The sequence below is a fragment of the Myotis yumanensis genome, unplaced genomic scaffold (assembly GCF_028538775.1).
Source record: "Myotis yumanensis isolate MYYU_CA2020_CCGP unplaced genomic scaffold, mMyoYum1.0.hap1 SCAF_2, whole genome shotgun sequence".
In the NCBI taxonomy this organism is placed as follows: Eukaryota; Metazoa; Chordata; class Mammalia; order Chiroptera; family Vespertilionidae; genus Myotis; species Myotis yumanensis.
This window is the reverse complement of record NW_027223753.1, coordinates 55,029,983-55,044,537: the sequence shown is the minus strand read 5'-3', so window position 1 is coordinate 55,044,537 and position 14,555 is coordinate 55,029,983. Positions and strand designations below refer to the sequence as shown.

The 14,555-nt window shown below is 44.3% G+C and overlaps 1 protein-coding gene across 2 annotated transcripts in view; it reads left to right on the top strand.

Moving 5' to 3' along the window:
• SLC44A5 (solute carrier family 44 member 5) overlaps window positions 1-14,555 on the top strand; it is a 363,213-nt gene that overhangs the window by 286,284 nt on the left and 62,374 nt on the right. For both annotated transcript variants that reach the window (XM_070403383.1, XM_070403382.1), the window contains exon 6: window positions 5,153-5,237. In XM_070403383.1, the coding sequence (XP_070259484.1) occupies window positions 5,153-5,237 (85 nt within the window). The remainder of the gene's footprint in view (window positions 1-5,152; window positions 5,238-14,555) is intronic.

The following is a 14,555-nucleotide window of genomic DNA, read 5'->3' as shown; positions in this document are numbered from 1 at the left end:
TTTGCTGAAAGAACATGAATTTTCTCCAAAACCCTAGGGACTTCCAACTGTGATTCCCTAATAGGCATTTACCACAGGCCCCATACAGCATTCTGCTCTCTGATAGAGATTTTAAGCACCATTGAGTCCATTCTGCCATATAGAGCTGGTGGCAGAACTGCTTGTACAGTTTTATCTGAAAAGCATTTTATTTCTCTGGGTCATACTCAAATCTGGGAGGCAATAAGTGTTGTTCTTCTCTCTTAATAGCAGCAGATGCAAGGTGCAGAGATTACCATTTACTTTGAAGGAGATATCATGACTGGGCTCCTCAGGTCTTCATTGGAAGACCACTGTATTTTCATGAGATATATTTTTCATCCATGGCATATATGGTTTCCTAAGGTATCAAGATTACATGCTATTTAATACTCTCCAGATCTTATCTGCATCAATGTGAAGAATCTCTGTGGTATCCTGTGGAGTAAGTATGTTATCAAACTTTACAGACTAAATTATGGCAACGAGCTAGGAAGTCATACAATGTTGAGGGAAGGTAGTGACGATGCAGTACTCTCCCTGCCAGGTGAAAGCAAATGCCCCTGGTATTTTCTATTTATCGGGAATGGCAAAGCTTTTGTTAGAAAAACTGTTGCATCCAAGGTGGCAGAGTCTGCTTTTATTTGTTTTAATAGAGAGACTATAACTTAAAAAGCATCTAAAATTAAGGTCATGGCTTGGTTGAGTTTAAGAGAATGTGATATCATTCTTCAGAAACCATCTTTCCTCTGCACTGACCAATCAGCATGATAATAGTTCCCTTAGGGAGAATGTGTTAATTATGAAACAGTTATTACAATAAATATGAATGTTTTGCTCTATATCCTCAGAGTCTTTGTGTGTCTATCACAGGTAAGGCTTAATAGATGAGTGACTCAATGAATAGGAAGATGATGAGAATTCAGTATGAGTGATGAGGAGCTTGACCATATTCTAGACTGGCACTTTAAGATAACACTGTCATGTTAACTTTCTTTTAAGAATTAAAGTAAATAGATATCAGATACTGTATAATTGGTTGGGCCCTAAGGAGTAGTTTAAATGTTATGATACTGTTAATCACCTTATTTGTGGAGAAATATTCTAGAGCAGATCTGTCCAGGAGAAACATAATGTGTATCACATGTAAGTTGAATTTCTAGTAGCTCTATGTAAGGAAATGTTTTAAATATAAAATTAATTTTAATAATATATTTTATTAACTACAACTAAATATTATTATTTTAAATGTAATCAGTACAAATTATTGGTATTTACATTTATTGTTTGTTCACACACTTTAAAATCTGATATGCACTTTGCAGTTATAGCAGATCTCAGTTCAGATGAGCCACACATCACTGCTCAGTAGACACAGGTGGCTAGTAGCTATCTTAATGGACAGCACAATTCTAGAAGTTCCATGAATAGAGAAATTCCAAGAAAAGGAGTTAAATGCGAGAGGTCTCTTAGTTTAATGTAAAAAGCCCCTTAGTTTATTAATGGACACAAGAACTGTTGCTGCACATCTCTTTTTTCCTTTTTTTTCCTGTCATATTCTTCCAGTAGAGGTGGGTGAGATATACGCTTGGCAGAGCAGATAAAGGAAACAAAATACCCTTGACTGAGGTGACTTGGTTGTACCGGCCCTTGCAGCTCAAAAGCAGACCATCTGCAGCACGACTTCTGTGCCAGAGGCTGCATGGAGAGGTGTAGCAGCAGCTATTACACACAGCCACCTGCCACACTTCCAAACCACAAAGTCAACAAAGAGCGTACCTCCCCTGACACTTCTATCTTTGCCCGAGGCATCATATCCTTCCCACTCACTCTCCCTCCCCAGCCAAGTACAAAGCTCTTTTCAAATGACAGAGGCTCTAAAAGGACCTGTGTCATCTCCTTTCCTACCATCTGTGCCCAACATACTGCTGACCCTCACATAGCTGCTCTCTTTGTTGTCTCACTGTGAACAAGCTTTTTCCTAGTGTATCCTTTAGCAGCGGCATTACAGCGACTAGTGGTTAAAGCGTGGGCCTGGGAGAGCAACACACCTAACTTCAAGCCCTGTTTATGCCTCTTTGAAAGCTGTGTGATCTTGAGAAGTAAAGAAAACTCTGAACTGCAGTTGCCTATAAAGTTAGTTATCTACTTCATAGGATTATTGTGAGACTGTTCTAGAGTTACTGTGAGACTCAACTGAGACAATGGGTACATTGCATTTAGCATAGTATCTGGCACATGGTGAGCAATTAATTAATTGGAAACTCGCATTTTTAGACTATTTCCTCAATCTAACATTCTTCCCTACTCCTGGCCACCTGTCTAAATCCTGGTCATTTTTCAGTATTTCTCAGGTTCCACTTCTTCTCTAAGCCTTCTACAAATTTGATTCTTTCCTTTTAATGTGTTTCTTAAGAACTCTGACATAAACAATGCTGGGATTAACCTCTAGTACAGGATACATACCTGTCATGTCAAATTCTTCGATTGATTGACGACGAAAAGAATACACACACACACACACACACACACATACACACACTCACACACACACCCACAGTATATATGTAGTAGATGCTGCCGACACCCCACTCCTCCTCCCCTTGGCCCTTCTGAGTTGGCTTGCAGCTCTGGCAGACAGTTTTACCATGCCCACTGGTTCCTCGGAAGGTCCCCAGCAGGCGGGAGTCAGTGCTGCCCACAACAGCATCCCACTTGTTAGCGTGCCCTTTACTGCTTTTCCTCCTTCCCTGGATCACTTTCCTCACAGCCACTTAAGCTTCCTGGAATCACTTCTCAAATTAACTATTTGCACCAAAGTCCTCGTCTCAATGTTTGGTTTTGGTGAAACCCAGATAAGACAGGAACTAACATGACCAACTTCACACTCTATGTCAGGCATTCTGCTTTCACCATCTCTCATAATCTCCACATTCTTATGAAGCTGGGTATTCTTATACCCATTTTATGGTTACAAATTAGAAAACCAAGACTCAAAACAATTGAGTGACTTGTTCAGGGTCATAAATATATTAATTAGCATATCCAAATGCTTCTTTAGGTGCCCATCTCCAAATTAATAATGGTATGGAAAAGAAATAAAACATTTCAGGATAAAGTTAAACATATTATAGAAAATAAAGTCAGGTAAAAATTAGATCTTTTTCCTCAGTTTAGCCAAAGTGTGACAAACTAAGATTTAAAACTAAATTTAATGAAATCATGTCTGGAGACATAGATGTTGAATGCTTAGATGTCATTTAAACTCCTTATTTATAGTCCACTTTCTTTATTCTGGGAAATAAAAGTGGGAAGATATGGCAGTGGAGTGATGCCCAAATGAGTCAGATTTTATAAGAAGCTATTAGAAGATGAAATTGATTTGACCTCTAGAACGCTTGAGAAAGAATTAGACAAAGGGGACTTTCCTGGGTATTTAGAGACTAAAAGGAAAGGCTTAGATGGATGAGAAAAATTGAGAAACATTTCTCTACCATATTAAAATTCTCATTCAGAATTGATTTCTTTAATCTTTCTAAGTCACATTGTCCATGTATATAAGGCTTATTGAATTATAACATCAACTGTCAAACCCAGTGAATGTGGGTAAGGAGATAGCTGGGAAAATGTTAAGGGAAGCAAAGGACAAAGAGATATGTTGTCCATATAGAGACAAGTATTAGCTGACCAATGCATTTCCTAGAGTTTAAAAATCTATATTAGTCAAATTGGAGAAGTTAGAAATAATCAGTTAGAATTAGGGAATATCACCCAATTTAGATAATGCATGTTATTTTCTGTGGTTCTGTGGTCTAGCTGTCAAGTAAAGTTTGTACTTTTTGGAAAATCAGATTGATGAGTTTGTATGAGGTAGAGCCAGGGTCTTCAGAGAAAATGGAACTGAGTCTTCAGTTTTCATGAAGTTTTAGAATACTTGATATTTATAGTAAGCCTTGAGATTATCATACAATGTACAGTAAATCTTTATTATGTATTAGAGGCCCAGTACACAAATTCGTGCACAGGAGGGTGGTGGAAGGGGGAGAGGGGTCTTTCAGCCTGGCCTGCACCCTCTCGCAATCCGGGACTCCTCAGGGGATGTCTGTCTAAACCGGCAGTTGGACATCCTTCTGGCAATCCGAGACCGTTGGCTCCTAACTGCTCGCCTGCCTGCCTGATTGCCCCTAAACACTCTGCCTGCCTGCCTGATTGCGCCTAATCGCTCACCTGCCTGCCTGATGCCCCTAACCACTCTGCCTGCCTGCCTGATCACCCCTAGCCACTCTGCCTGCCTGCCTGATGCCCCTAACCACTCTGCCTGCCTGCCTGATGCCCCTAACTGCCTCTGTCTGCCTGCCTGATGCCTCTAACTGCCTCTGCCTGCCTGCCTGATCAACTCTAACCGCTCACCTGCCTGCCTGATCAACCCTAACTGCCTCTGCCTGCCTGCCTGATCACCCATAACCACTCACCTGCCTGCCTGATCGCCCCTAGCCATCTCTGCCTCAGCCCCTGCCACCACAGCTTCGTCTGGAAGGACGTTCAGAATGACATTCAGAAGGTCGTTTGGCTGTCCAGTCTAATTAGCATATTATGCTTTTATTATTATAGATTGCCTGTGAAGTTGCTACTGTTTGCCTTTTTTAATGTCACATGAAATCATAAAAAAAACTAATCAGTTTCAATTGGGCATTATAGTTTCCTTCCTTTAAATTTTTAAGTGTTTTCACTTATGCATAACCCAAAAGAATGACATCACATTATTTACTGTAAATTTATTAGCTCTGCTATGAAGTCATTTAGTTTTGAGCTCTTGAAAAAAAAAATGACTTCAAGCTTTTGTAGTGTGCCTCTAATTCACATTTTAATAAATGTCATTTTCTAAGTGCATTACCTCATGCTTTGGCTTCAACCCAGAGGAATACCTAGAGAATAAGAGAAATGTGCTTTCTGTCTGGTACATCCATATTTTATTTTACTTTTCATTAAGAAATTACTCTTTGAAGGAAATCAATAATCTTCTCTGACTGAGGGGAGAGGTTAGAATGTTGCAGTGGTGCATTCTAATTTCTCACGTACACTGCTTTCAGCCAGCTGTTGCTGATAGAGTGCTTGTCCTTTCTCGTTCCTGCAGCCTGGGTACATGGCGACCCCAGAAGAGTGGCTTACCCTACAGACAGCAAGGGCCACTTTTGTGGCCAGAAGGGCACCCCCAATGAGTGAGTATGGCCACCTTTGCTTTGTCTGATTTTACTGTTTAAGCTACAACCTGGAAACCACATTTGCATTCATCTTACTGGACTTCTTTTTTTTTTTTTTTTTTTTTTTTTAAAATATATTTTATTGATTTTTTACAGAGAGGAAGGGAGAGAGATAGAGAGCCAGAAACATTGATGAGAGAGAAACATCGATCAGCTGCCTCCTGCACATCTCCCACTGGGGACGTGCCCGCAACCCAGGCACACGCCCTTGACCGGAATCGAACCCGGGACCTTTCAGTCCGCAGGCCGACGCTCTATCCACTGAGCCAAACCGGCTTCGGCTTTTTTTTTTTTTTTTTTTTTTCTTCTTACTGGACTTCTTAACAAGATTGAAATTCAAAAGGAAGGCCTTCCCTCCACCTTTTCCTGAAACAGTTTATAAACAGTTGGAGAGTTTCATACTATATGACGTAAGACAAGATGTCACTATTATACAGCATTTTGTTAGATTGCATGAAGATGTTGCTTAATGAAAATATAATGGTAATGGATGAGTTGGACCAGTGATTTCATCAGAAGCCATATTTTAAAGTGCCTTATGAAATGGCTTTTGGAAGGCTGAGTTCTGAGTAGCTGTTAAAAAGCTAGACATTAAAAAGCTGTTGTTAGATTTGTGTTTGTTGTGAGGTAATCACTCTGATAAATCACTCCCCCTTTCAAAGTGAGGAGCCCGCCCAGAAAGTCCTCCATGTGTGGTAGACTTTTCAAGGCAACATGGCTGCAGACAATGACCTTAAGTAGCAGAAACAAACAAGGACCAAGGTTCCATCAAATTCCTTTCCAGTGTTAATTGAAACAGAAAAAGATTTTTTTTTTATTTCTTTACTTTAAGAAAGCAAAACAAAAACATAAATCTCACACTTTAAGAAAAGTTTGCCTTCTTTCCCACTGGTAATTGGAGTTGTTACTAGATCTGGTTCTTTATAACCAATTCAGTTTCTATAAAAGCTGGTACTGAATGGATAAAAGCCAAAGCAACAACAGCCCCCGTCCCCCTGCCACCACCAACAGCAAATAAGGCTCAGAATGCTTTGGTGTGTTGCCTACCCACAACTGTAGACCTTATTATTTGAGATACACAGATTTAAAAAATAGAATCAGGAAGGTGTTAACAAAATCCATAGAGTAGAATTTTTATAGACAACCAAGAGAACCCAAAGTTTGGGTGGGGAGGAAACCCTCAGTCATGTCGAGTTGAGTTTATAGTGGACAAATTGACTCCAATAAAAGGTCTTCAGTGCCTATTAGAGACGACTAGACTGAACTCTGGTCTAGGGTGGTAATTCTTATTTTAACCTCAGCAACTAAAAGCATCCTAGGCAATGACAACAGACACTTCACCCCATGAAGGACAAATAGAGCACCAGAAGGTAAAAGTAATAAAAATCTCTAAGTCTCTAGTTCTGTAAAATAGGCAATTTTTAAAGGTCCCCTGTAGCGATAAAATTATTTGCCCATATACATGTGATTTTATTTCTGGGCTCTCAATTCTGTTCAATTGGTCTGTGTGTCTCTTTGTCCACCAGTACTATACTGTTTAGATTATTGTAGCTCTATAGTATAATTTGAAGTCAGGTGATGTGATACCTCCAGTTTTTTTTTCAGTATTTCTATGGCCATTCAGGGTCTTTTGTGGTTCCATACAAATCTGGTGATTTTTTTGTTCTATTTCTTTAAAAAATGACATTGGTTAAGGCCTGGGGTGGGGGCTGGATGGAGAGGGTAAGGGTCGGGGAAAGGGGGCCATCTGTAATACTGTTAACAATAAAAAAAATATACAGGGTGTTTCAAAAAATGTATACACACTTTAACAGCTAAAGCTCAATTTTGAAAATGAAATGTATTTTAATATACACTGCCTTTATAATTCAAAATGTATCTACATTTTTTGGGACACCCTATATATAAAAAAGCATTCTCATCACAATAAAAATTCTAACTATGTGAAGTGATAAATGTTAACTAAACTTCTAGTAATTACTAGGTGCCTGGTGCATGAAATTCGTGCATGGGGGAGGGTGTCCCTCAGCCTGGCCTGCATCCTCTCCAATCTGGGACCCCTCAGGCGATGTCCAACTGCCGGCAGTTGGACATCCCTCTCACAATTCTAGGACTGCTGGCTCCTAACCACTCACCTGCCTACCACTCTGCTTGCCAGACTGATCAACCCCAACTACCCCCCTCCCCCGTTGACCTGATTGCCTCCAACTGCCCCACCCCTGCTGGCTTGCTCTCCCCCAACTGTCCCCCCTGCTGGCCTGCTCCCCACCAAATGCTCCCTGCTGGCCTACTCGCCCCCAACTGTCCCCCCTGCCGGCCTGCTCACCCCCAACTGCCCCACGCCAGCCTGTTTGCCCCCACCTGCGCCCCCTGCCAGCCTGCTTGCTCCCAACTGCCCCTCTCCACCGGCATGCTTGCTCCTAACTGCCCCTCCGCCAGCCTGCTCACCCCCAACTGCCCCCGCCCCGCTGGCCTGATTGCCCCTAACTGCCTCTGCCTCGGCCCCACCACCATGGCTTTGTCCGGAAGGTCTCACAGTCTAATTAGCATATTTCTCTTTTATTAGTATAGACTAGAGGCCCGGTGCACAAAAATTTGTGCACTCGGGGTGGGGGGGGGGGGTCCCCCCCAGCCCGGCCTGTGCCCTCTCACAGTCTGGGACCCCTCGGGAGATAACGACCTGCTGGCTTAGGCCTGCTCCCGGGTGGCAGAGGGCAGGCCCAATCCCTAAGTGCAGCCCCTGGTCAGGCTCAGAGCAGGGCCGATTGGGGAGTTGGGGTGCTGCCCCGTCATGCACAGAGCAGGGCGGATCGGGAGGTTGCAATGCCACCCTCAGTCACGCTCAGGGTAGACTGATTGGGGAGTTGGGGCACCGCCCCCTGTCACATTCAAGGCAGGGTCGATGGGGAGGTTGCGGTGCCACCCCCATCACGCACAGAGCAGGGCCGATCAGGGGGTTGGAGCGCTGCCCCCTGTCACTCACAGAGCAGGGCCAATCAGGGGGTTGGGGCGCTGCCCCCTGTCACTCACAGAGCAGGGCCAATCAGGGGGTTGGGGCGCTGCCCCCTGTCACTCACAGAGCAGGGCCGATCAGGGAGGTTGGGGCACTGCCCCCTGTCACTCACAGAGCAGGACCGATCAGGGGGTTGAGGAGCTCCCCCCTGTCACTCACAGAGTAGGGCCGATAGGGGAGTTGGGGCACCGCCCCCTGTCACACACAGAGCAGGGCAGATCAGGGGGTTGGGGCACCGCCACTGTCACACTCAGGGCAGGGCCGATGGAGAGGTTATGGTTCTACCCTGTCACACACAGAGCAGGGCCCGTGGGGGCGGGGGGTTGGGGCGCCGCACCTGTCACACACAGAGCAGCGCCAATCAGGGGGTTGGTACGCTGCACCCTGTCACACACAGAGCCGCAGGACAATCGGGGGATTGGGGAGCTCCCCCCGCATCAGGCACAGAGCAGGGCTGATCAGGGGGTTTGGGCGCTGCCCCCTGTCATGCTGATCCCAGTGCCGGGAGGCATATTACCCTTTTACTATATAGGATAGAGGCCTGGTGCACGGGTAGGGGCTGGCTGGTTTGCCCTGAAGGGTGTCCTGGATCAGGGTGGGGGTCCCCACTGGGGTCCCTGGCCAGGCTGGCTGAGGGGCTGAGGGCTGTTTTCCTGCTGGCAGTTGACTAAAAGCTCCCAACCGCTCCTTGTTTTTTTTTGTTTTTTTTTTTATTCTGGGCCAGCTTTAGCTCTGAGGCCTCGCTGCTGAAAACATGGATACAATGTTGCGGTCTGGGGCTGACTGAAAGCCGGTTTTGTTTAGCTTCTTATTTGCAACATAGTAATAGTTGCTTAGAGTTGCAATTGAGAGTCCGGCAAGTGAGGCGGGGAACGTTGGAGTCTGCAGTCCCTGGAGCAAGCAAGCCTCCCTGCTCACTTCAGTGCATGGCTGCCGGCCGCCATCTTGGCTGACAGTTAATTTGCATAAGGATACGCTGATTAGCCAATGGGAAGGGTAGCGGTCGTACACCAATTACCATGTTTCTCTTTTATTAGTGTAGACTAGATGCCTGGTACACAAAAATTTGTGCACTCGGGGGGCTCCCTCAGCCCAGCCTGTGCCCTCTTGCAGTCTGGGACCCTTCAGGGGATGTCCCTCTGGCAGCCCAGGAGCCCTTGGGGGATGTCCACTTGCCAGCGGGGAGCAGGCCTACGCTGCAGTCGGACATTCTTAGCACTGCTGAGGAGGCGGGAGAGGCTCCTCCCACCACCGCTGTGCTGGCAGCCATCAGTGTGGCTTGTAGCTGAGCAGAGCTCCTCTTGTGGGAGTGCACTGACCACCAGGGGGCAGCTCCTGCATTGAGCGACTGCCCCCTGGTGGTCAGTGTGTGTCATAGTGACCATCATTCCCAGTCTTTCTGCTGTTAGGGTCAATTTGCATATTATCCTTTTATTATATAGGATAGATGCCTTGTGCACAGGTTGGGGCCAGCTGGTTTTCCCTGAAGGGTGTGCTGGATCAGGATGGGGGTCCCGCTGGGGTGCCTGGCCAGCCTGGTGAGGAGCTGAGGGCCATCTTCAGGCTGGCCACACCCCCTTCAGGGTGGTGGTCCCCACTAGGGTGCCTGGCCAGCCTGAGTGAGGGGCTTATGGCTGTTTCCAGGCTGGTCAAGCCCTTCAGTGGGGACCCTCACCCCATGAGAGTGTGGCCAGCCTGGGTGAGGGGCTGAGGGCTGTTTTCAGGCTGGCCACAGCCCCTTCAGGGTCCCCACTGGGGTGCCTTTCCAGCCTGGGTGAGGGGCTGATGGCCATTTTCAGTCTGGCCACGCCCACGGGCTGGAAGCAGGTATCTGGGATTTATTTATCTTCTATAATCGAAACTTTGTAGCCTTGAGCAGAGCTCAGGGCCAGCCAGGGCAGGCAGGAAGCTTGGCTTCCTCCATCGCTGGGGGCAACCCAAGGCTCCTGCTCGCTCCAGATCAGTGGCCACCGCCATCTTTTTGGCGGAGTGACAGAGTAAGGGAGTGACAGTTAATTTGCATATCACTCTTTTATTAGATAGGATAGAGGCCTGGTGCACTGATGGGGGCTGGCTATCTGCCCTGAAGGGGGTTTGGGATCTGGGTTAGGGTCCTCTTGGGGGGCAGTGCCGGCCTGGGTGAGGGGCCTGGGGTCATTTGCAGGCCAGCCACACCCCCATCGGGGTGAGGGTCTTCGCTGGGGGGCGTGGCCAGCCTGGGCGAGGGGGCTGATGGCTGTTTGCAGACTGTCCATGCCCCCATCGAGGTGGGGGTCCCCACGGGGGGGCGTGGCCAGCCTGGGCAAGGGGCTGAGGGCCGTTTGGGGGCAGTTTGCAGGCCAGCCAAGCCCCAGACTTTGTCTGGAAGAATGTCCAGAAGGTTTCCGGAAGGTCTCCTGGTCTAATTAGCATATTACTCTTTTATTAGTATAGATTTGTACACATATATATAATCATTATGTTATAAATCTTAAACTAATACAATGTTATGCATCAATTACATCTCAATAAAACTGGAAAAATTAAATAGGAACTAGACAATAAAAAAAAGAAATCATAGATTTCAATCTAGCATGTTTGGAGCAGTGTGCTGCTTTAAGAATAATGTCTAATGTTAGCAAACCCACCTGAACCATTACACTCACCCCCACTATCTTTTCTCTAATTAGGTTCTGGCACAAGACCTTGATGTATTGTCTTGGGTACTTAATCACTACCTGAATTACCCTGATTATAAATTTGTTGACTTCTTTATCTCCCCTTACTAGAACCAACATTTCTTAGGTCAGGGACTTCCTCTGTCTTTTTTACTGTTTGTATCCCCAGCCTCTGCAACATTGGCATTGTTAAATGAATGAGAATAAAGAGGTAGTACAGATAAGAGAGTAATTTGTTCCCAAGGTCCGTGTAAAAATCTTATCAAATTCTCATCACAACACTGCTAAGTGGACATCATCATTATTTTTCTCATTTAGAAAATTAGGAAACTGAAATTTAGAAAGGTTAAAGTACTTATTCAGGTTCAACTGACTACTAAATGGCAAAAATAGCATGTTCTAACCCCAAATCCTGTGCTCTTCAGGCTGCACATTGATAGATTGCAGTGACTTTGGTTTTCTATGTTACATGTTTAATCTAGTCCTAAAGATCTTAAACATAAACTGGCAAAAAATGTCATTAAATTTAAAAAACACACAAATAAATGAGAGAGAGATTCCATTTCAAAATGAAATGCATTTATCAGGATGTGTAAGCAATTTAGGCACCCCAAACAATTTAGTCCAGAAAATTATTGTTAGACTTGTAACAATTAGAGTATTTGTACTTGTTAGTGTCATGAAGTACTTAAGGCAGCCCCTTGATTCTCAACTCTCAAAGACATTTCTTGTAACTGAGCTTAAATTCCATGTTTAGACATAGTGTGATATTATTTGGGATGTGGAGTTTGGCCATTTTTTGTTTGTTTGTTTTATTTATCCATGCCTAACCAAAAGGAGAAACACTGGGTGTTTTCTAAAATGTCAAAACAGATAAAAGAGAACCCTCAAGATAAAATGGAGTGCTTTGTTGATGTGTAACTTTTTCTGCCTTTTAGATTGCAGAGAAGTTATTCATGATACTTGGGGGTGGTCCTTTTCTTTGAATTTCCACTAAAAAGTGAGAACTCAAGTGATTTGATGCCACCTTCTGGCTACTATGAAAACTTCAGCTTAAAAAGAGCCCTTGCTGGTTTGGCCCAGTGGATAGAGTTTAGGCCTGCAGACTGAAGGGTCCCGGGTTTTGATTCTGGTCAAGGGCACATGCCCAGGTTGTGGGCTTGATCCCCAGTAGGGGGCTTGCAGATGGCAGTTGATCAATGGTTCTCATTGAGAGAGATTGATGTTTCTATCTCTCTCTCCTTCTCCCTTCCTCCCTGGAATAATAATAAAAAAAAAGGTTGTGTTAAAACAACTTAGAACATGTTCTGAAGCAGTCCAATTACCCAATCTGCGGTCTTCATATAGGGAAACAGGAAAGATGAAGAGGGCAAAGGTCTTCCATATAAGTTTTGTATCATTTTGGCATCTAAGTGAAGCAACATGTCCACTCTTACTAAAGAAAGAAGAACCAGGTCTCTCGTGTAAATTTGCTCTACTGCTGTGTCAGTTTTCCAGACAGGCCTCTATCCTATGGGGTGAGGGGGGAGGGGGTGACAGCTGTTCTGGCTGCCAGATTTCAGGAACTAGAGGGTTGCTGCCTGTCAGACGTCAGCTCTCAAAATGCCACAATATGAAAGGTTGTAGGCTGGGGTGCCACATCCCACAGAAGCCCTTGTTATTCCCAGAAGGTTAATTCAACAAAAGAGGCCTCTATTTTGGCCTGTTTATCTACTTGTTTATTTATTTGTTTATTTATTTACTTACTTACTTACTTACTTACTTATTTATTTATTGTCTGGATGCTGGGATTCTCAGTGCATGTGTATGGGAGAAACATAGAGGTGCTGATTTGCACTATAGATCTATATATAAACTTTCAGTTAATTTTCTCATTTTTGGCCACATTTCTCTTAATTCTGAGTCCAACATATCTCATTATTTCTAACAGGCAAAATAATGTCCCACCCTTTTTGTAGCCTCTCTGGTGCATCCATCACTCCACACACTCTCATATGCTTTTCATCTTCCCCAAATTGTTGAACTCTCCTGTATAATTGTGAACAGACCCCATCCTCCGCATCCTTAGCTGGGATGGTGAGGGTTTTTTTTTTTCCTGTTTTTACTTTTATGCTTTTATTTTCATGAGTCTTGGGAAAGAAGGAAGATGGGCTTAAGTGCATGGACGATCATTTTAAGTGAGTTGTTTGCAGTTGCTTCTATTTTGCTGTTTCTTCTTTTTTAAAAATATATTTTTATTGATTTCAGAGAGAAAGGGAGAGGGAGAGAGATAGAAAGATCAATGATGAGAGAGAATCATTGATTTGTTGCCTCCTACACACCCCACACTGGGTATAGAGCCCGCAGCCTGGGCATGTGTCTGACCGGGAATTGAACCATGACCTCCAGGTTCATAGGTCGATGCTCAACTACTGAGCCACAGTCAGGCATTTTTGCTGTTTCTTGGTGGAAATATAATTCAAGTTAAATGCTGAGTGGCTTCCTCAGTCACTCCCACAGAATTGCTCAGCTGCAACCATCACCATATACTTTGTACCTAAGCAATCAGAAATCCACTGACATAAATTGGTAGCCTTAAAAGGCTACCAATCAGGCTACAATAGAACAACTACAAGTTTGTTCTGAAAAAGTAAGGATTTTAAGATTTTGAAAAACACTTATCTTGGAATTTGTCTCATGCATTCTATTACATTTGGTAATTACATAGAATGGGCTGAGTGCTAGGCTAAGTGTTAGCAAAGTAGAAGAATAAAGATGAATAAGGTATAAACCTTTCCCTGGAGGATAGCACAATCTAGTGAATAGCTTGGGTTTATGTAGCATTTTGCAGGTTATAAATCAATTTTACCTATGGGATCTCTCGACACTTACTGATTTACCATTCACAGTTTTAACTACTCCTGAGAGACTCCAGTGATCCATGACATGCATTAATTTATTCATTTGCTGAGGTACAAATTGGAGACACATGCACCACGAGGCTGTGTGGATTATATAGCTGCTTGGTGGTGGAAGAGCCCAGCTGACTCTGTGGAGTCCTGAGCAGCCTTGTGTATGTTGTGCATGAATTTATAACCAGGTCTTGAGCCATCTGAACTCGATGGGATTACGAATAAGAAATGTGTTTATTTTCCCCCGTCATTGCGTTTAACAATGTCCTTTCACATCTCACTTCTCACTCTGGTATCTCAGGTGCTTTCCAGATACTCTGTTGTTAAAAAGTTCAATGTAGTCTCATGTACAATGTGAATCTCAGATCTTCCACTCCTCCAGCTCAGGTTTTAACTCTGCAAGGGAACTTAAAGTGTAAGAGAGGGTCTGGTCTACTATTTCCCTTCTCTTCCCTCTCTTCTGGTTCTAGCTCTTTCTTTGTGTTGTGAGGGGTGGGAGGAGGAGTGTCTGTCACTTTTTTGGTCACTGTCCTAGTCCCATATGGTGTTGCTTCTGCTACTAAGATACAAATAACTAGCCATCACACATTCTCTTTGAGATAAGCGCCCAATGCCTGGCTCTCTCATGGTGTTCAAGTGGACATTCTCTGGAGAAGTCCTCACTGAATAGTTCTTTGATTTAAGAGATCAGCTTAGCTTGCCCTCCTCCCAACCC